Source organism: Platalea leucorodia (genome assembly GCF_965183815.1).
Source record: "Platalea leucorodia genome assembly, chromosome: 4".
Lineage (NCBI taxonomy): Eukaryota > Metazoa > Chordata > Aves > Pelecaniformes > Threskiornithidae > Platalea > Platalea leucorodia.
Window position 1 is genome coordinate 117,773,224 of NC_138826.1, and position 20,725 is coordinate 117,793,948.

The 20,725-nt window shown below is 38.8% G+C and overlaps 1 protein-coding gene across 1 annotated transcript in view; it reads right to left on the bottom strand.

The window, feature by feature from the left end:
- Positions 1-958: 958 nt before the first annotated feature.
- Positions 959-20,725, bottom strand: part of SEMA3E (semaphorin 3E) — a gene marked incomplete at its 3' end in the record, with an annotated part of 151,396 nt that continues 131,629 nt past the window's right edge. Inside the window, exons 11-17 of the mRNA XM_082308848.1 lie at positions 19,269-19,491; positions 16,530-16,621; positions 15,291-15,332; positions 12,035-12,201; positions 5,745-5,812; positions 4,068-4,207; positions 959-1,411 (exon numbers count right to left, since the gene is read on the bottom strand). Of these exons, the coding sequence (XP_082164974.1) occupies positions 959-1,411; positions 4,068-4,207; positions 5,745-5,812; positions 12,035-12,201; positions 15,291-15,332; positions 16,530-16,621; positions 19,269-19,491 (1,185 nt within the window). The remainder of the gene's footprint in view (positions 1,412-4,067; positions 4,208-5,744; positions 5,813-12,034; positions 12,202-15,290; positions 15,333-16,529; positions 16,622-19,268; positions 19,492-20,725) is intronic.

Sequence of the window (20,725 nt, forward strand, 5' to 3'; positions counted from 1 at the left end):
TCCAGCATAAATGACTTCCAACACTGCCTTCTGAATGTGTGGATTTAGCACATGGAGAATAGAAGTGTGTGCTGAAAACAAACCAGCTGTGGATCTTGGTAATACTTCTTCACTATACACATTTCTTCAGAAAATAATGATAATATCGGATTTTGCTTTGTTTTGCCACAAGAGGGCACCCCCTTAATTCGTGTCATTACTAAGGCAATGTCCATTACTAGCGACAGGATAGACCCGTTTTCTATTTAAACCATTATTCCAACTTTTATATAGCTAAGTTGAAGAATTTCATTCTGTTTGTGTTCTCAGCATGCATTTGACTTACATCAAGTTACTAGGCAATATTATTTAGCTGTGAGAGCACACTGTGCTTCATAAATGACTGATAAGACAAAAAATGGTGGGAAGTAAATAGGATTTCCCTTCATTATCATTAGAAATAGCAGTACACTGTATTAACACAACCCATTGTTCTCAGTGATAAACTCAGACAGGTCACAATCAAAAGGAAAGATCTTAACATGTGCCACTTTCAGAAGCATGAGAAATTTGTGAAACAAAGAAAATATGTGTTATATTTTTCATCCATTTGTGAATGTTTAGCTATTTGAGTTTGCTTAAATATGCCATCATATGCAACAATATACAGCGCAAGCATGGTCCACACAGGAAACTGATTCAAGCACTCAAAGTCTGAAGATTGTCAATTCCTCCCTAATGCAAAACTCTGATTGCATTGACCTACTTCGAATCAAATAGTTAAGAAGATTTTGTTTAAAATGCTTCTAAACAGTCATCATGAGTGTACAGTATAACTTACCATAGCATTTTTGTTTTCAGTCCCAATATTTTATATATATATAAACCTGCGTCATTTACTAAACCCAAGACTGATTTCTCCCTCTTACTTAAGTTCAAATAAAATTTCGCCCAGAAACAGTAGATGGATTTTTGTCCATCAAGAGTCAGCTATGTTCCTGGGCAACCGGTAATGCTCTGGCCTGATCCTTGCCTTCTTCTCCTGAGGGCTGGCATATTTCCACTTGGATGGAGACATTTTCAGCTTTTTTCTCTTCTTATCTGTACACCACACTTTTTCACAATATTCCTCCACCCTCTGGAAGTTGCTGTAACCTATTAGTTGAAGAAATTCCTTGTACCATGGCTTTGATGCCTGAGGTATACTGCTCTGCATTGGACATGGCATTTTGTGAGGTATCTCCTCCTCATAGTCTTTATTGAACATTTCATCTACACGTTCTTCCTCGACTACTTCCAGGGTGATTTTCCTGACAGTGTGAACAATGCTGTGTTCCACTGTCTGACAAAAATAGGTCCCTGCATCCAGCCGATGCAGCTTCAGGAATAAGAGGCCAAGGTCCATTTTGATTATTCTATCATCTGTCTTCACCTAAAAAACAAATTGACGCACTTATAAAGCACAGCCTTTACTATTACATTAAATCAGTGCAATAACTTCTGAAATGTACTTTCATGAATATAATATTACTTTTTGAGAGGAAGATTAGGGATCCATGACCCTTTAATTCACAGTTTTTAAGTAATGAAAATATTTATTTGAAGTTAAGAAGTTGAACTGTGAAAGGAAAGCGATCTAGAGAATCTGGCAAGCATGGTAGAACAGATAGTGGAGCAGATAATTTCCTGTTTTCCCAGCATGGATTAGTCACTTGTGGCTCAGTCATAGAGGGAAAGAAGGTTGAGGCATGCAAATAAACTACTGGATGGAAAACAAATGGGCATTTGCCAGATGACCTGCAATAACTGTCCCTGTGAATGCTCTTATATATTGACAAATGTTTTTGAGGTGACACTCATAGATATTTGTATATCTAGCTGCAGGACCATTGAGCTGTTAAAGCCTCAGTTCTGAGTTTGGTGTTTGAGTTCTCCCTACAGCTCCCGAGAGCTAGGTTATTAGCTACGATGCATTTGCAGCTGCTAGCAAGCAGGGAGCACTGAGCTGTTGAATCCAGCCAGCAGAAATGCCCAGGAGAATGGAATCTCCATCTTTCTATTTAACAATAAGATGCTGAATATAAAGCAGAAGAGAAGTACTATGTGATGAATAGATTGAGAGAAGCCTTGCAGAGAAGGACCTGGGGATACTGGTGGATGGGAAATTGGAAATAAGCCGGCAATGTGCTCATGCAGCCCAGCAGGCCAACCATATCCTGGGCTACACCACAAGAAGCGTGGCCAGCAGGGCGAGGGAGGGGATTCTGCCCCTCTACTCTGCTCTGGTGAGACCCCACCTGCAGTACTGCATCCAGCTCTGGGGTCCTCAGCACAGGAAAGACATGGACCTGTTGGAGCGGGTCCAGAGGAGGGCCATAAAAATGACCAGAGGGCTGGAACACCTCTCCTATGGAGAAAAGCTGAGAGAGTTGTGGGTGTTCAACCTGGGGAAGAGAAGGCTCCGGGGAGACCTTATTGCGTCCTTTCAATGCATAAAGGAGGTCTATAAGAAAGATGGAGACACTTTTTACCAGGGCCTGTAGTGATATGACAAGGGGCAATGGTTTTAAACTGAAAGAGGGTAGATTTAGATTGGACATAAGGAAGAAATGTTTCACGATGAGGGTGGTAAGACAGTGGAACAGGTTGCCCAGAGAAGTTGTGGCTGCTCCATCACTGGAAGAGTTCAAGGTCAGGTTGGACGGGGCTTTGAGCAACCTGATCTAGTGAAAGATGTCCCTGCCCATGGCAGAGAGGTTGGACTAGATGACCTTTCAAGGTCCCTTCCAACCCAAACCACTTTGTCATTCTATGACTATATTATTCTAATTTTCTCTGCTTGTAATTGTCTTTTTCTAATTACTATATATTTATTAATGAAAAATAGAATAACTTGTGGGGGAAACATTAAAACAAATTAATCCTAGTAGTATAAAGACATACTGGAAGGTTAGAGTCTGTTCAAATGTACACTCCTGGTGTCCAGTATCTGAGCTACTGGGTCTAATGGGATGTGCATATAATACGATATCCTCCCTCCCTCACAGTTCACTACCTTTTGTGAAAGACCTGGTTAATAGTTCTGTTATAAGAATGATTATGCATAGATAGGGATCTTCCAGCTAAATACATGAGGGAATACCAAATGTGAAAATCCATGTAGAGATTTGAGACTTGGACAAAACTTCAGGCAAAAATGTGCCTGAAGTGGAGATGGCATTCATCTTGCTTAATTTTAGATATTTCAAGCAGAATGTGGCATCCTTGGTTATTTTTGTATTCAGTGATTTGCTAGTCATTTTTTACCTGTCCAGATGAAGCTGTCTAGTTAAGCATGAGGTGATGCCTGGCTATAACTGCAACACCATCTAGTCTGACTTCAAAAGCAGCCTACATCAACTAGCTCTGAGGTAGATCTCTTTATTATAAATGTCCACATTTACTATCAGATGAATCTCACTCCAGAGATCTGCAGATGTCTATGGCTAACCTGGAGTCTCACATTCATGGTAGAGCCTAGCTGCTAGGCAGTAAGGGAACCATCCTTATCCTTTGGTGGTCTGAGGTGTTTCTCCCTATGTCCTTCCACATACTAAGTGGGGATAGCTACACTCACATATATCAGAGAAGTATTGAGGAATAAATATAGTAACACTTATGAAGCACTTTCATAATAGGGAAATATATGTAAAAGAGGAAGAGAATCCACCAACACCCATTTTTAAAAGGTTCTGTAATGTAATGGATGAGGCAGCAAGAATGAATAGATGTTAAACTAGAGTAACATTGGGAGTAATATGTACACATTTCACCTCTGCAATAACATACCAAGAGAAGTATTGGATTCTCTTTTGTTTTGAGATCTTAAATCAAGTTTCGCTACATTTCTAACATCTGCATTCAAGATGCTGAATGCAAACACCAGATGAAATTATCAGGTCTATTAATTCAAGAGAGCAGGCGAACATTACAATTTTGCCTTACACCCATGTACACTTCAGCAACTGATGACAGGCCTTTCACTGAAGATGTAATATTCCTAAGCACAGGCTCTTTTAGTTAAAAGATTAGGCTGTAAGAATATCTACCTCTTCCTTCTTAGCTTCATGTGCTCGCTGGAGAAACCAGATTACTTTTGCTTGTAAGGTCCGAGGGGTGCACTCCAGAAGGGTGCTGTTGTACTCTATTCCATAAACAAGTCGCTCCTCAGTTTTCTCCAAGACTTCACCTGGAAGGAAAAGACATGTTTTAAAAATATGTGTTACTGCCAATACTTGTTACACTCCATATTCAGGGTATATTTACTTTTAAGAGTGAAGTTCAATTCAGATCCAACCAGATAGTGACTGAAAAGTAGTGTCTGGTAAAGGTCTGACCTGCTAAGTGAATTTTCCCATCATCTCAGACTCTCACAGGATATGACCATAAGATAAATGGACCAAATTGTGCCATGATTCAGCTAAGATTATATACAGAGAAACAGATCTCAGCCTTTCACACTGCTAATTGTTTGTGCCTGGTTCTTATGAAAAGTCCATCTATTTCTTTTTCACTCAGTGAAACAGGAGGATTCAATACATGCTTAAATATAATAAATAATTTTAATTTTTAGGGGTAAAAATGAGAGCACATAACCTTTTGCAGAATGAAACTCTTAAAACTGTAAATACCCTAACTAATATTATACATATACATGTTATATAAATGTAAAATGAATGTATAGTTTTGGCCTAAGGGTGCTAATAAAAACAAGTTAAATGAAATTAATCAAAACTTAATTCTGCTTTTCCATCCAACAAAACATCTGGAGGAAGATAAGCTAGATATTTCACTGGAGGAGACCAATTGCCTCATTAATGAAATCATCTTATTCCACAGTAGTGAAAAATATTCTTGAGACCAATCAATTTTATACCCTAAAAAATACAGGGTTTGATATAATTGTGATTTCTCTGTTGTATTTCAAACTTACTGTATAATTAATATTTAATATTGGAATATACTTTTCCAAAATCTACTATATTCTCCAATGGACTCCAAATTTAATGAAGTTTTCTCTGGTAAAATATCTATCTAATATTTAATATCTAAAATATCTTTCCTCTGACTATCTATCTAAAAGAACCTTTTATATTTGATTTTTTTCTTCTATAAATGCATTGAGTGTTATCCTGCAAATTATTGAGGATGTCCAGGCAACTGTTTTCTGTCTGTTTTGCCATTCCCAATACAAATGTTTGAAATCATCACTTTCCCAGGTTTGGACAACAACATTAGACACAGTAATCTGTCTTTTTTTAGGACAAATCTTGATAATGATCATAAATACACATTTGTATTCTGACATATCATTGCCCATTTCTGCGTTAGGGAGCTCTTTCAATTCCCACCTTCTGGCTGAATGTCCTGGCAGTATTTCATAGTCATTTCAGGATGCAGCCCTGTTATTTTTTTATCCTTGCCCTGTCTTTCCACTTGTGTTTCTGTTGGAAGCCCTTGAGATGCATTAGCCACAACCCTAGTCGGAACGACAGGGCTGCAGGACTGCATGAACGCTATGGGATGCACCTGACCTGCCATCGAAACAAAGTCCTTCTTAGACCTGGGATGACATGGGCCCGTCCCCATGACTTTTGTAACTTATTATAGGAATACACCAGTAAAAAAACTCAGGTGAGATCATGGTCTGGCTCATACTCTTGGAAAAGTCTGTGCTCTCTGCTCCAGGCATTTGCTAGCGATTTGTACACATGTGAGTAGATTACCAATGAACTGCTGGCCAAAGCACTGCTGCGCTGCATTTCCGTGCCGAACATCTTGTCTGCGGAAACGTCTGGAGGGGAAAAAATGGAATTGTGTGAGATAACATGTTTAGCTTACAGATTGTTGAGTTTATGCTAAAGTGGCATTCATTTAAAACATAAGGAGCTAATCTTGATTCCTAAAAATTTAGCACTGTTGTGAGAAGTACTCATTTATGCATCAGTATTTTCTCTCTACTCAATCTATTGGGAATCACATGTCTGAAAAAAAAGAAACACACTTATCTGGGGAAGAGGCACAACTACGTGTCCAGTTTATACATAACTACACTGATGTTACGAATACTAAAACGATCCTCTGAACCAACTGAACAACATTCAGTGCTAGAAAGAGTCAAAGGGACCTTTAGCCTGCCTTTGGGTTCTCTCTCTCTGGAAGCCAAGGAAATTTTCCGTTTTAGTTTATAGCAGTTTGCCATGTATGTGAATAATAGTTCTTCTATCCTTCACTCTCATGTTATTTTTTTCGCTTGGGAATCTCAAAGCGCAGAGCAAATACTTTATTTTATTACGTCTGTGTAACAGACAGTTGTTAAGCTCATTTTTCTCAATAGGGAAACAGACACATTCATGACTTTCCCATGCCTAGAAAGTGAGGCAGTGGTAGAACTGTGGTCAGAACCTGGGAGCCCTGGCTGCGACCTGGAAATAATGCAACTGCTTTTGAGAGAGAAATTGTTGTGAGTTTTGGGCTTTGGGGTTTTTATATACATTTACAGAAAAATAATGAAAAACATAATTGTACGGTGCATTCCCAGAAGAATTGTGCTTTTATAGGGCATTTTTTTTCTCTGAGTGTCCTGATAAATAAAATTAGAATTGCTTACTAGGGAACTGAAAGAGCCTACTGGAATGTTGTATCTTGCCAGATGTAGTATTTCCAACAACCTGAAATTTAGTTATACTAAGGATACCTCTCCTATATTGGCATAAAGAGTAATTCTACACAGTATTACCAATGCCATACATAACAGATGAACAGAAATATGCAATGCAGCAAATCTTACACAGCAGGTATGTGTACAGTATCTGTCATATATGATAGAAACAAGCAAAGCCAAGCAGTTTTGTTGTTCTTTGCGTTTACTACTTAAATATTGCTTTTCTCCAGTGCCATGTGAACACAAAATGCAGAATTTTTACTTGGCACAAATTGAATTTACTGATACTATGTGGATTTACACTATTTAAAGATCTTGCCCATGGATGTTACTCATCGTATTTCTAAACTGGCAGTAGACAGTGATTATTTTCTGAGTTCTGTCACCCACATGGACTTCTGATCCAGTGGTGCTGGTGGACCAAGAGGACAGCTTTAACCTTTCCTGATATTCAGACCAGAACCATTTTGCCATTGTTGTTTCAGGGGAATCTGCAAATTCAGTGAGGACTGTGTTGGGCCTTTTAGGCAGAAGCACTAAAAATACTTGCATATTATTAAACAAAACCTGAGATTCTGAGATAGCAACAGGGCTTTATCATGCCCTGGGAGTTCTCATTGTAATGTATAGATGCTGCAGCCGTGCTTACTGATAACTCTGCAAAGTGTCAGTTTTGAATAATGCTGCCACCAGCTTTGCATATCTGTGTATACAGATTTTTCAGAAGAGACATTCTCTTGCACAAATACACATAAATACTATAGACATTAGCCATGAAAAAACCAAACAAGAAAACCCGGCTGCTGTCAGGCCCAGCAGCCCTATCTAGCAGGAGCAGGACAGTTAGCAGGCACGTACTATTTACTCTTCAGTTCCTGAAGATCATTGCAGAGCTAAAAAAATCCTGGTCCTGTAAGATAGGATATTTCTCCTGTTGTTAGAACTGTTCAAGAAAAAGAAATGTTTGTTTGATGGAATTTTACTGTTGTGAGTGTGAAGACTGGGGAAGATACATATACCAGTGCCTTCACTTGCTACTTTTTTGAAGAGAAGGAAAAAATGGGGAGAGGTGCTGAAAGAGAGGGAGATGCTGGGAGATGAACTTCTTTCACAAATACTGACGTAAGCCTGGTATTTGTTATGTTTTCTTAGTAATAATTTCATTCAGAATTCCATGAATAATAGAATACCAGGCAATTCCTGAGATAAACTACTATAAGAAACAATTTTCAGTGACTCACAAATGTACTGAATTTATGGAAGTGCCTTTTGCAATCTATAACTTCATGAATTTAGATTTCAGTCTGTAACTCGGTGCTTCCAGGAACTTAGTAAAAATGATCTGCAAGAAGGCAATACAGTCATCATCATCACCATCATGCTCATGTTTCTTTATTGTTTCCCAGGGACAGATGAGGCAAATTTGAAAAGTCTCAGGGAGAAAAGGCAGCGTTGCAGTTTGCATAAGTAAATCAGCAGACTGGGTTTGGGTTTGCCGAACCAAATGTTACGACAGAGTGACATTTGGGTTAGCACCGGGATGTAGCTGCTAGGGGAAAGCAGCCCCTTAACCGCCTCCCCCCTCCCCTTCCTCCCCGCCCCGCCCCGCTCGGCGGCCGCGCTCCGTGGCGCCCCCTGGCGGGAGGCTGCCGTCAGTGCAGGGAGGCGGAGGAGGCGGGCAGTGAGAAGGGCCAGGAGGCCTGGGGCAAAAAACCATAGATTTGGGGGAAAAAAAAAAATCTGTTAGGAGCTCCCTTGCTAACTATAAGAAAGGAAGCATGTATTTGTGTGCTCCCGGGTGGAGTGGGTGGTGGAGAAAGAGGCCAGAGAGGGAGAGGAGGCAGGAGGGTGACTGTCAGCTGCTTAAAATTAGCTGAAGAATCACAGGTTACCAGACCTACCTAAGCTGAAAGACATTTTAAAATTACTTCAGCTCTTTTTCAGCCTGAACTGTGAGCTGGCACAGCAAAGAATCTCACTTGTAGAATTCAGTGCTTGTTTAGATAAAACTTGAACCTGCCTAAATCAGATTGCAGGGGTAATAGTGAACTAAAGCATTGCTTTAAGTCCTGGACCTCTCTGCTTTCTCAAGCGCACTTCATGGAAGTTGAACGCAATATAATTTCCTTCTGGCGTCTTAAGTATTTGCAGTATGCAGGAGCCATACACCTGTAACTACCATGACATTGTAGTGTGCTGCACTGCTGGCATCAAGATATGAAATTTTGGGCTGTTTTTATTTGTCCTTAATTAAATCCTATATCTAACTAATTATCCAGGCTATGCATTCAGAAGGAATTATAATATAGGCTTTCACAATTCAACAAATTAGTACCAGCTGTCAAGCAGAGGGTTTTTTGTATATATGCTGCAGTTCTCTCTATATCCTGTACATGCCTTAGTTTTTCTATTTCATGTTTCTCTAAACACTTGTTATACCTTGAAGGCATTAGGATCTAAAGCAGAGATCACTTGAATCAAAGTGGGGAGAACACATTTCACATCCCTGCTTCGGTTCAACTCTTCACCAGTAGGACTGGAATTAAAAAGAGAGCTCTTAGCAGTGCTCTTACTGCACTAGCAGGGCTGCTTTTACAAGTCAAAATCCCACCTAGATGTACTGTATGAAGGTCATGTTTGAGCAGATAGTGGTGGTATTAAAGCCAGCTCGAGTGTGCTGTAATGTAAGGCACAGCTCCGTAAGTCCTGATGAAGTAAGGGCTGCCAGGAATGGGGGGAACAAGTGCTCTCCAGTGCCCCTTGTACTCACATTACTTGTACTACCCTGTACAGCTTGAGCAAAAATCTAGAGCCCTGAGACAAGGCCAAATGAAGACATGTATGCTCTGGGACGTTAATTGTATGTGGAGCCCAGGGCAGCCATGGCAGGGTTATTGCCTGCTCAGGGTCACCTGGTATCAGAAAGCTCCTTGTTATCTACTGAGACCTGCCTTTTCCAGCAGTGCTCTCCACCTGGTACCCAGCGGGAGGCAACTTAAAACAACTTCCATACACATGTCCTGAGTAGCTCTCCCTGCCTCTCCATGTACCACACAGTTAGTGTAAGCTTGCAAGTTTAAAATGGTCTGAGCTTCAGCTATGCGCTAAAGTGAACAAAGCAAATGCCATCCATCCCTCTCAACGTTATTAGTTCTTGCTGGCTGTTCCCCAAACTCTTGTACGTAAAACAAGTTTTGCAGACTTCAAGAACACTCAATTGAGTGCAAATCCCTTCTCCACTGCTGCAGTGCTTATCTTAAGAGAAGGAGGGTGATAACAGCAACGTTTTCTTCTTTTAGAGACTGACCTGCTGAATGCTGGGGAGGTAAGGCACAGGAAGGTGCCTGGGGTGCTGCCCATATCACTCAGCCCTGGATAAATGCGTGTGTCAGGGGACTTAAGGGCTGCTACTCTGGAAATTGTCTTACGTGAGAAATATGCTAAAAATGTACAACAGAGTTCAGGACTGAGTGAGTTTCTCTTATCTTTTCTTAGACAATAAGTAGCCTGCAGAACAATGTAAATGCTGATACAGTCCTAGCAGGCTGCTGGGAAATTTTTTAAACCCCACTTTCTCCTCCAATGGCTTTGACATCATTAGATGAGTAACCCATATGCTTTATAATTGCGGTAATCCAATTTCTACTTATACTGAAGGAAATTAATCTCCCTGGCCCACTATATAGCTGCTCATCTTTCTTAATCTGGGGCCTGAAAATTTTAGCCAGACTCTTCTCACATTGAGCAGACAGCCAGAGCCCACTTCCTCCCTTGTATCTGCTTGCAAGAGACATGAGAAGACTGTGCAATCCTGCTTTTAAAAGTAGTGTAGATTTCTGACTTGGTTTAACCTATGCCTTAGTGTAATAAGTCCAAGAGATTCTTAATTATGCTGAGTCATTGGCTGTCTTTCTCATTTTTACATTTTAATGTGCGTTACCCAAAAAGTTGGGTTACCCAATGCTTTTGCTGTTTATTATCTTTTAGAAAAATCCAGAGAAATGTCTGTTGTGCCTGACTACAGTCAGCAGTGTATTTGTTTGAGGTCATCCGGGTTCATGAAAAGATAAGGTGTGCAGGACAAGAAAAACCAAACCAAACCAAACCAAAAAACTTCATGTTTTTTCTTAAGAAACAATAATCAATTTGGAATACTGTGACTTGGTTTTGACTGAACCATCTCCACTGGTTTTCAAAACTGTCTCCAGAAGTTACTCAATTCATTCTAATCCTTGCAGTCCATGTAGGTCTAATATATATAAGCATGTATTTGCAGAAACAATAATGGTAAAAAAGCCACAGAAAGGATTTGAATTATACATTACCAAAGTTTTGCTGACTAAGGCTAGAAATTACTCTCTCTAGTGGCAAAGCTGACTCAAAGTCTTGTGAAAAAGTCTGGATTAAAATATGCATGTTCTAGATGCTTGATCAAGTATCTGTGTAGCTGAATTGGAGAATCTGGGTTTGAGAGGGAAGGGGAGAGAATCATAGAATCATAGGAGTGTTTAGGTTGGAAGAGACCTTTAATGACCCTAAGCATTACATCTGCCTCCAGGGATGGGGACTCAACCACTTCCCTGGGCAGCCTGGTCCAGTGCCTGACTACCCTTTCAGTGAAGAAGTTTTTCTTAATATCCAACCTAAACCTGCCCTGGCGCAACTGGAGGCCATTTCCTCTCGTCCTATCGCTTGTTACGTGGGAGAAGGAAATTACTGCAGAAAAGAGTGAAGGCCAAGAGCCACGAATAAGTGAATGGTGATAGAGAGGAGAAGTCTCCCCAAGGGAAGAATTAAAGCACTCAAATTAAGTTCGTGCTTTGAACTGGCCTCTAGAGTAACTTGTCTTTGTAAATTCACTGGACAGAGCCTAAGCCTAACCTTAGTTTTTGCAGATACTCTGGTTTCATTTTGGCTGGTGAAGGTATTTGACTATTAACACAGATTCTTCTTTGCTTTTTTTGGAAAATCTGTTGTATATGTTATTGCAGTGTGATATATTTGCTGTATAATACTACCAAAATAGGTCTCTGATGTTGTAATGAATCTTTCCTCTGCACACCAAAAGATGTGTAAGAAAACTGAGGTTTGTTTAAAACTTACTGCAAATAATTACTAAGTGACTTTGCTTCATTCATAAAAATATTCCTGGTACTGCAGTTTATGCCATCCTGTTAATTTGGGTCCTTTGCAATCCCCTAAGGTTACGCTAATAAACTAGCAGCTAACATATCTTTTTACTGCTCTGTTATTTTTATGAAGGGGAGATACGAAGTACTTTGTGTTGCAGTAGGAACTCTGTAGTAGTAGCTCTTTTGCAAAAAGGATATCACAGAAAGCAGCAGTTCTCACCTCTTTGCCTGCATTCCTGTGGGATAGTATCGGGAGCAGGAGATGCCATCCCAAGCGCAGTATGGATCTCGAGCAAGGCAGCAGTCCGCACAGGCGGTGCCGTACATGTCACACTGGTGGAACTTCACTTGCGCTATGACCGACTCAGATCCAACGTAGAGTTGTTGCTGGAAAAAAATACACCATGCATGATTAAATTCCTAGAACTTGCACTAAAACTTCTGTTACCAATGGAGTTATTAAAAAATGTTAGCTTTAGTGCTGCATGCCAGTTGTGCATCCAGCCTGTGCCCTGAGGGAGGCAGAGTTACTCTGTAGGAAAATATCTGATTACAGTCTAAACTCTCCTGCATGAGGACAGAGAAGAGAAAGAAGGTAAAATGAACGAGTTTATCTTGGCATTTCCTCCCTTCTGAAGTTTCAGCTTTGTAAGCTTTATGTTTGAATAGGCAGGGTTTTAAGTTTCTTTTTCTTCCTCAAGATAGTTTCCAATGCCTCCCTCTTTACACTTCTCTGTCACCTAACAGATCTGTGAAAAAAAAACCTTGACATGAAAGACTTCAAACAAAGAAGTTCAAATCCGCAAAAGTTATAAGCAACCTCAATCTTAAAATGGGAGTTATCAAGTAAATTTAACTCTTGATGTGGCTACTTACAATATGGTCACATATACACATGCACAGTAGTACTATGATTTGTGTTATCCCTCAGTGCACAGGAGATAGATTTGGGGTTTTTTTTTTGCTGGTACTGTGCAGTCTTTCCTTATAAATTCACTGGTCACAGTCTACTTCTTTAATATTTATTTGTAGGGGGTTAGGTTTTTTTCAGCATTAGTGCTAAGACACTTTGAATCTCCTGAGTTCACATAAATGTCCTTTTCAAATCAAGTGAAAGATGGTCAGTCTGATTCATGAGTTGCTGGCATGATAAATTCAGAAGAGAATAGATTGAATTCACAGGGATTTGAGAAACAATCTTGTTGCTGGTGAATGTAAATTGAGTGAACACAGAAATATGCAGTGTGCACTGCCATAGGAACTGCTTATGCATGGCTCACTTCCATGGTTTTACCAGTCAGAAAAAGGATTCCTAACGAACACTTTAAGCTGTGCTTATCCTAATGGCCAAACTTAGTCCATAATTCCCACTTTAAAAGCTTTCAAAATCTGATATTTTAAAATTCTTAAAGATGGAAAATACAGGCAGCTCATTAAGTCTGGCTTGCCTATCACAAAACATGAAATTTAAAAAGTGGGAGAGGCTGGTAACAGTAATGCTTGAAGACTTTTTCAGCTGAGGTAAATCAGATGATAGTAGCAGGAACTCAATCTGCCAACTAGAATGAAGAAGAAACCTAGGATCCTTGTTTGAGGGGAATTCTTTCTTGTCTGCAAAGGCTGCAGTGTGATTGTCACAGAAGACATGAACAACACTCAATGAGACATATGAGGTGGGATTTTCTCTTTCATCTTTTAGCAGGGGTAAAGGGTACTCTAAGTCTTGGTTCATCAGAGGTGAGCAAATGCATCCGATACCTAGCCAACTGAACATCAAAGAAGAACATTCCTTCCCAGCCTTTGCAGATAACTAGCTCAGCCCTGAAACATGGTATTTTATTGTACTGCTGACTTAGTGAAGACTGGTTAGTGTTATAAGGATATTGAGACAAAGCTAGCATGGAGGTCTCCACAGGCTCACAAACTCCAAGGTCAAAAGAGACCAGCCAAAATGCTTGAACAGAGAAGCTATGTAACTTTTTTCACATAAACTCAACTAAGTTATACTTCTGCTTACAGATAGCATTTTAAAGACAAACTGACTTGGTGCCAACCCTGTCCCTAACATGTATTGCAACAGTTAATTGTCCTCAGTACCAGAAAACTGCATCCTATTTCAAGATTAAGTTTATCCACATTCAACAAGCTGAACTTGGTTATTTAATCTTGATATTGCTTTGCCATCAACGTTGAAGAATCCCTATACACATACGCTAGGAAGTCACTTCATTGGGTAAAATTTTATATTTGGGTATCCCGTTCTCTCTCAGTCTTTTCTCTGATATCTTGAAAAAGTTAAGCTACTTTTACTTCTCACAAGAAGGTTTATTCTTCAACTGCTAGATTGCTTTGGCAGCTTTTTTACAAGTCTCTCCGGATTTTCCAGATACTTCTTGAATTAGTAGAGTTAGAAGCCCTCTTGGAGCTGGATGTAATGGAGGAAGACCACTTCACTTTTATACAGTATCTCCTTCTTACTCTTTCAACACAACCCTTTGACCATGACATTTTACTGAGAGCTGAAGGTAAGCAAATATCTGAAAGGACACTGAAGTCTTTCTCCAAGTAATCACTTAGGTGCAGTGTTAGACAATCCAGAGCTACTTTTCACATGGAAAAAAATTAGATTGATCTAGGAAAAAATTCAGAATACTTACACCTAAGATCCTCCTCTGAATCACCATCCGAGGAGTTTGTCTTTCTACATTACCCACAGAAAGAATGCAAGTTGACTGGACACCAAGACTAAAATGATGTTTTGGGGAACACTCGCACCTCCTAGTAATGCAGTTTTCATTCTTTGTTACTTGTGTTTCACTATGTTTATGTGCACCTACATTGCATTGGATGTCTAAGATCTATTAAGATATAATTATCCTGGGATGTTTATAATGGCTCCATCCTGAGATGATATGCTGATATGGTACGGATATCTGTGATATGGTACGGGTGAGGATCTACCTACAAGAGTAATAAATTGAGTGTTTATATAAGCAGAAACTAGCAGAAACTCAAAAGGGAGTCACATCCAAACAGCCCTGCCTTTCATGGGCAACTGAATACAGGGGAGAGCGAGCAAGGCTCTTTTTGCACTGATATCCCCATGAGGCTGAAGTCTGTCTGCATTTACCAGCGAGGAACTTTTCTGTGAGTTGCCATATCCACCAAGCTAATCCCTACTGTGATTACTATGTCGGTAACCCGTGAAACAGATCGGTTTTTACTCGCTTTGATATGAATGATAGTGTGAACTAAGGAGATTTAACATTAGAATTGAAAAATATAAATGCTTCATAAAGAAACGGGGCATATAACCATAAGTTTATATTATAAAAGGATTACGTATATCAGATCAGATCTCATTATAGGTGATGCACATCCATCTGTCTGTCCATCTATCTATGTATCTGTCTATCTCTGTACAGTTTATAGCTTTGTTACACAATCTTCACATTTCAAACTTGTCAAATACTTACCCTTTTTGAAGAGATTTCCATAGAAATAATAGGAACTGGCATCTAGAAAATAAGAAATATTTCCTTGCTTAGAAAAAAGAATATCTTTTTGCTATGATAATAAGTTAGGTAAAATAGTGTTGATGTTTACTTATTATATTCAGCTTTGATAGATACTTTGACTTTCTCTAAGTGCTGATGCTACAGAAAGATGCGAGGAAATTGTGACTTTCAGAAGTATTGCTTTAAAAGAGTTTATTTAAAAACAACCAGCCAACACTTAATTCGGGATTATCGGAGCCACAGGAACACTACAATTTCCCTGTCAAACATGACATTAGCTCTTGCCACCACTGAATCTCTTTTGTCCTACTTGAGAGTGATAAGTAGAGTGTTCTTTATAACAAAACATTCATTGAAGATAAGATAAAAATAGCAGGAATTCCTTCTTTACCATTGTCCTCTCTGCCCTCTGCTCAGACTTCCTGGAGCAATGGCAAGACATAGCCCCTAACAGGTCTATTGAAAACCAGCTTTATGAAGAGGGGCAATTTCTGTGATTTCCCCCTCCAGGCAACAAGTCAATAGTTACACTGCCTAAATGCAGGCACCAGATTTAAATATCTAAGTTTGGATGTTGGGTTTTCCCTATGGTTGCAAGTGGGTTAGCCTCCTGCTTTATGTGGCTAACATGACATGATATGAATACTTGCTGAGAGACTTCCATTACATTAGCTTTGCCACATACCAAATACTGAGCTTTCGTCATGGGTTATTCTTAAACAGAATGGAGTTTTGCCTCACTAGCACTCAGGTTTGCTCACTGTAAAGACAGATTAACTGATTCACTCTTTCTGAGGATTGGGCTTTTTTTATCTGGACCTCATTTAAGCTTCCAAGATTGTAGTAGGCACATTTTTGTGCATACAGTTACACTCTTTTAAGTACTTAAATGGGTATGAGGGAAAATTAAATAACATGCAATACATTTCTAATTAAAAGTCACACTACAACCTCCAAGCGTGTAAACAGAAAGACAGTAGTCCTGGTTTGCTGCAATACACTTCAGTACTTGGGCTATAACTCCACCTCAGAAAAACTTCAGTTGAAAATAAAGATTTCCTGTTGTAAAATAATTGGATCATTAGAAAATTTCTTGCACATAACTATTATAAATTTGACTATCCTCAGATTTTTTAGACATTTTAATTCTGCAGAAAATTTGACTGGTATATATGCTTCATACACAGCACAGTTCACCTTGAATACTTGCAGCTCTTCAAGAATCACTTCTTCCATTGATTCTGTCTCTTGATTGTAAATTGTAATAACTTTCAGCACAATTCCGTTATCTGGGAATAAATTTAAAAAGAAAAAAACAAAACAAAACTAAAGGTTATAATTGGTGGAAACATTTATATGGCCTTCAAATACATTAAATGTCTTCTTGAAACTGATAATGGAAAGAGATTTATGATATGTACAGGTAGTTGCATATTGCTGTTATTGAGGAGGATTCTTACTCTTAGAAAATAAACACATATGACAATTTGTCCCTGGCAAATAAGAGTCAACTGAGACATCCCTGAGCTATATGATTAATTGACTTGTATTTTTCAAACTCTGGGTCATAACCCCTTGGTGAGCTGCAAAAGGATCAAAGAGGGTGACCATATTTCAGCAAAAGAAATGAGAGTAGGCAGGAGCTGAGTCCATCAAGGCAAGGGAGTGTAAAGTAGCTTTAATTACAGGATCTGAGTGTTTACACTAGTTAGGAAACTACTAACTATCCTTAATTGCTGGCAACAGCTCTGTTCCTCCAGGCAAGAGTACAAAAACCTTCAGGGGCTCATTGTCCTCAGTTCTTGCCCTCCTCTAGGGAAACACTGAGCTGCTGTTGAGCTGAAGGTGTTAATCAAAGGAAGATGAACCAAAAAAAAAAAAAAGCTGCACATTCAAAAAGTCTAAGGTGCTTTGGAGTTTAGATTTATCAGCCTCTCCGTCACTACAACTCTTGCAGGAAATTAAAACACATCCGGTGTGCCACCACTTCAGCTTTGTGTTGCTGACTATTATTAGAATAGTCTTGCTTTCCTTAATCTGAAAATCTGTCATCAAGAATGGCAAATATCACTTCCTTTCTTCTGTTACTTTCAGTCACCTTTGATTTACAAGGGAAATATTAAACAGATAAGCATTGGGAAAAATGTTCAGTGAAAGATCAAAGGGACAAACATAAAGAGGAACCATTAAACTGGGGTCATACACCACTTCTCAAAGAGAATATGTAATCAAAGGCATCCATTTTGTGATTGAACAGTAAAAAGAATTGCATTCTGAGCTCTGATTTTCATAAGTAAGTCCCTCTTCGAATCCTGCTGACAGACACGTGAAAGTTAGCCCTGATATTCAGACTTTGTCTTTGATGAACCTTTCTAACCTGCACTGCTACCCTAAGGAAACTTCTGCTTGGCTGTAAGACCCTGTTTACTTATGTCAGATAGCAGGTGTTGGACTCGGATAAAAAAAGATTAACCCTTTCTAACATTATATTGCCAAGAGAAGCAATGAGTTTTTTGATGGGAGCTTTGCCAGAGCAAAGGTTGCAGGGTTTGTTTTAAAGTTTCTAAAGCCCAAATTCCTATGCTGGAATTTCTTGTCACCTGAGATTAGAAATCTCAAGAAGACTAAGCACCAGGTGCCAGTCCAGCATGGCTCTAAAGCACACACTTAAGTCCCCTTGGATTCAACTTTGCTGAACAGAGGACTTGTGTACAAGAGTATTTGATACAATATCTCAATCACAAATGCAAGTGAAAAATATGAAAAATCTAGGCACCATTATAAGGTTTGCTGTACAGAAATAAGTGACACGTAGCACAATGTTTTTAGACCACACTAAGTCCAATTCCAAAACCATACTGAGGCCATTTAAAAGCTTAGAAAACAGCACTAATATAAATAAGCCTTTGCTATTCTACAAACATGTTTCTTTTGAATGTTCTCAACACTGAAATGTGCTTATCAGAGGAATTTCATTAGTAAAAAATAATTCACTGTAACTGCTTTCCTAGACAAAATGGTCAAAATGATTTGTGATACCACTCCTGTTGTTAAATTGATAAAATGTGAATGTATGAATCCTTGGATTTTTTCCAGACAGATTAGATGTGACTAGAGTCTTGTCTAGTTCCAGACTTTCCTCTTATTTTCTTTTCTTATTTTTCAAATGACATTAGAATGTGGTTTTTTTACTCTGGTTGCTTAGAGTTAGGGCAGGTCTATGATATATTTTACCTTAATCATATTTGTTTGGTAGATGTTTAAAAATCCTCTTTAAACAAGCTCTCTGTATCTTATGAAAATGGCACAAAAGAAAGACAAGAAAACTTGGCAGAAAACTTCTAAAAGTTGCTTTTTAAGAAACTTGGGTATTTCCTCCTTCCTTCCTTGAGCTGTGTTGTAACCCAAATCTGGAAGCTGGCAGTTTCTTTTTAATGGTATCAGCTAGACTTGTGGTCTCCAGAATTGGGGAAAATAAACTGTGAAATAAAGCCCGTAACTTGAACTGGTATTTTTGAAAATCATATCACCTTTGTTTATCTCAGGTCACTAGGTCTCAGCTCAGAACTATGCTCAGATACACAATTGTGTTCTGAAGTTTTAAAAACAAGGCCAGTTGTTCAGGAATTTAATTTAACGTTCTTTTTTGGAAAGAAAAAAAAAAAAAAAGGAATCCTATACTTAAGTTTCTCTTCCTAGTCTTTAAATGTTTCTCTGCCATTATTTTTCTATATAATGTTATCAGCACAGTGAAGCACATGCCTAGAATGACTAACCTCCTCTGTAAGGAGAAGACTGGCACAGTCATCCAAAGAATGATTGTTAAAAAGGAATGTTACATTGATTTATTATTTTTGGACTGTACACAATTTCATTCATCCTGGAGGTAAAAAAACACTATCAAATCAATTGTCTTCCTTGTTTTCTTTCATTTACCTGTGCCAATGAACAAGACATCATATTGCCCATCTTCAGCTTCTACTCTGTCCACTGCTATTTGTTTAAGATTGTATTTTCCATCTGTCTTAACTAGTATTGGTCTCTTATGAACAGGCTTGATGGGCTGATACATCAGTGGATGACTTCTGGCAAAATGGACAGCTTCATCCGGATAGTCTTTAGTGGTAGTGTACAGACCGCCATTCACCTTGCTGGCACACTGCAAAAAACATAAAACATAGATTATCCTGAAGGTTTGCCAAATACATTGTCAGAGACAGGTCTTGTTTTCAGGGGTAATGACAAGTCTACAGAAAAGCTGGCATAAAAACAGGCGCAGAAGACCACACTAGGAATTGGGACAGTGAAGTCTGTGCTTTATGCACGTGTGGCTTATTAATCATGAGAAGCCAAGAAAGGGAATGCTGAACAGAGCCTTGGCATTGTCATGTTTAGAAAGAGTGAGCTCCTTCCTCTCTGGTATGCTAAGATTAGAATAAATAGTGATACTTTTAGATTTTGACAAAAAACAGTGCTTATATCTTTCCCAAATTCATACTGGAGATGTAATGAAAATGGCCATTGACAGAGGTAGGAGAAAGGGGTTTCCTATCAGAGAGACACAGCCGCGTAAAGTCAGCAGAATACTAATGCTTGAAATCAATCTCTAGTCTTATTACTTTTGATTGCAAAATGTATTACCATAAGAAACTAAGCACACTTAAAAATTATGCCAGCAGCAACAGTAACTCTTGATCTCAGGAATTCTAACAGTATTACATTTGATTCTAATTCCTAACTCACAATGACAGTATTATGTATCATAGTTTAGCTTGAAATACCAATGTTTGCATTGATCAATCTACTGTTTTGCAAAGCAAATAGACTTTATGTCAATGATTGATTAAAAGAGGCTTACTCCTTTGGTCAAATGTGCAATTAGGGAGAATTTAATGCGTTAAACAGAGAAGTTAATTTTAGGACGCTTTGTGAAGGATATAGTGTTCCCTAACTGAACATAGATTCTATATTTCCAATTTGCTTCATGATGTCTAATTGAAACCATTTATGATCAAGCTGGAAATATCTCAGTAACCATTTACTTTCTCCAAATATTCATAAGACAGTGTGGTTTTAAGAAGCATTTCAAGCAAAGCCACAGTAGCAGCCTTTCCCTATTTAAATTGGATTTTTCAATCAATAAAATGAAACAAAATACTCTTTATGTTTACTGGAAACAGTAATTTTAAACTTGTGGTCAACTGTAATTGACAATAACAAACTCCTGCACTTGTCAAGTGGGGCAATGTTTGTTTCCACTTTTTGGGCTTAGCTACAGGAAAGTATTTGTTCAGTGTTGACTTTAAAGTAATTGTCTAATCAACCTAGTGATGGAATTTCTCCGGCTGTTTGCAATAAAGAGGCAGAGCTGGAGCATGAAGACAGGCTATGCC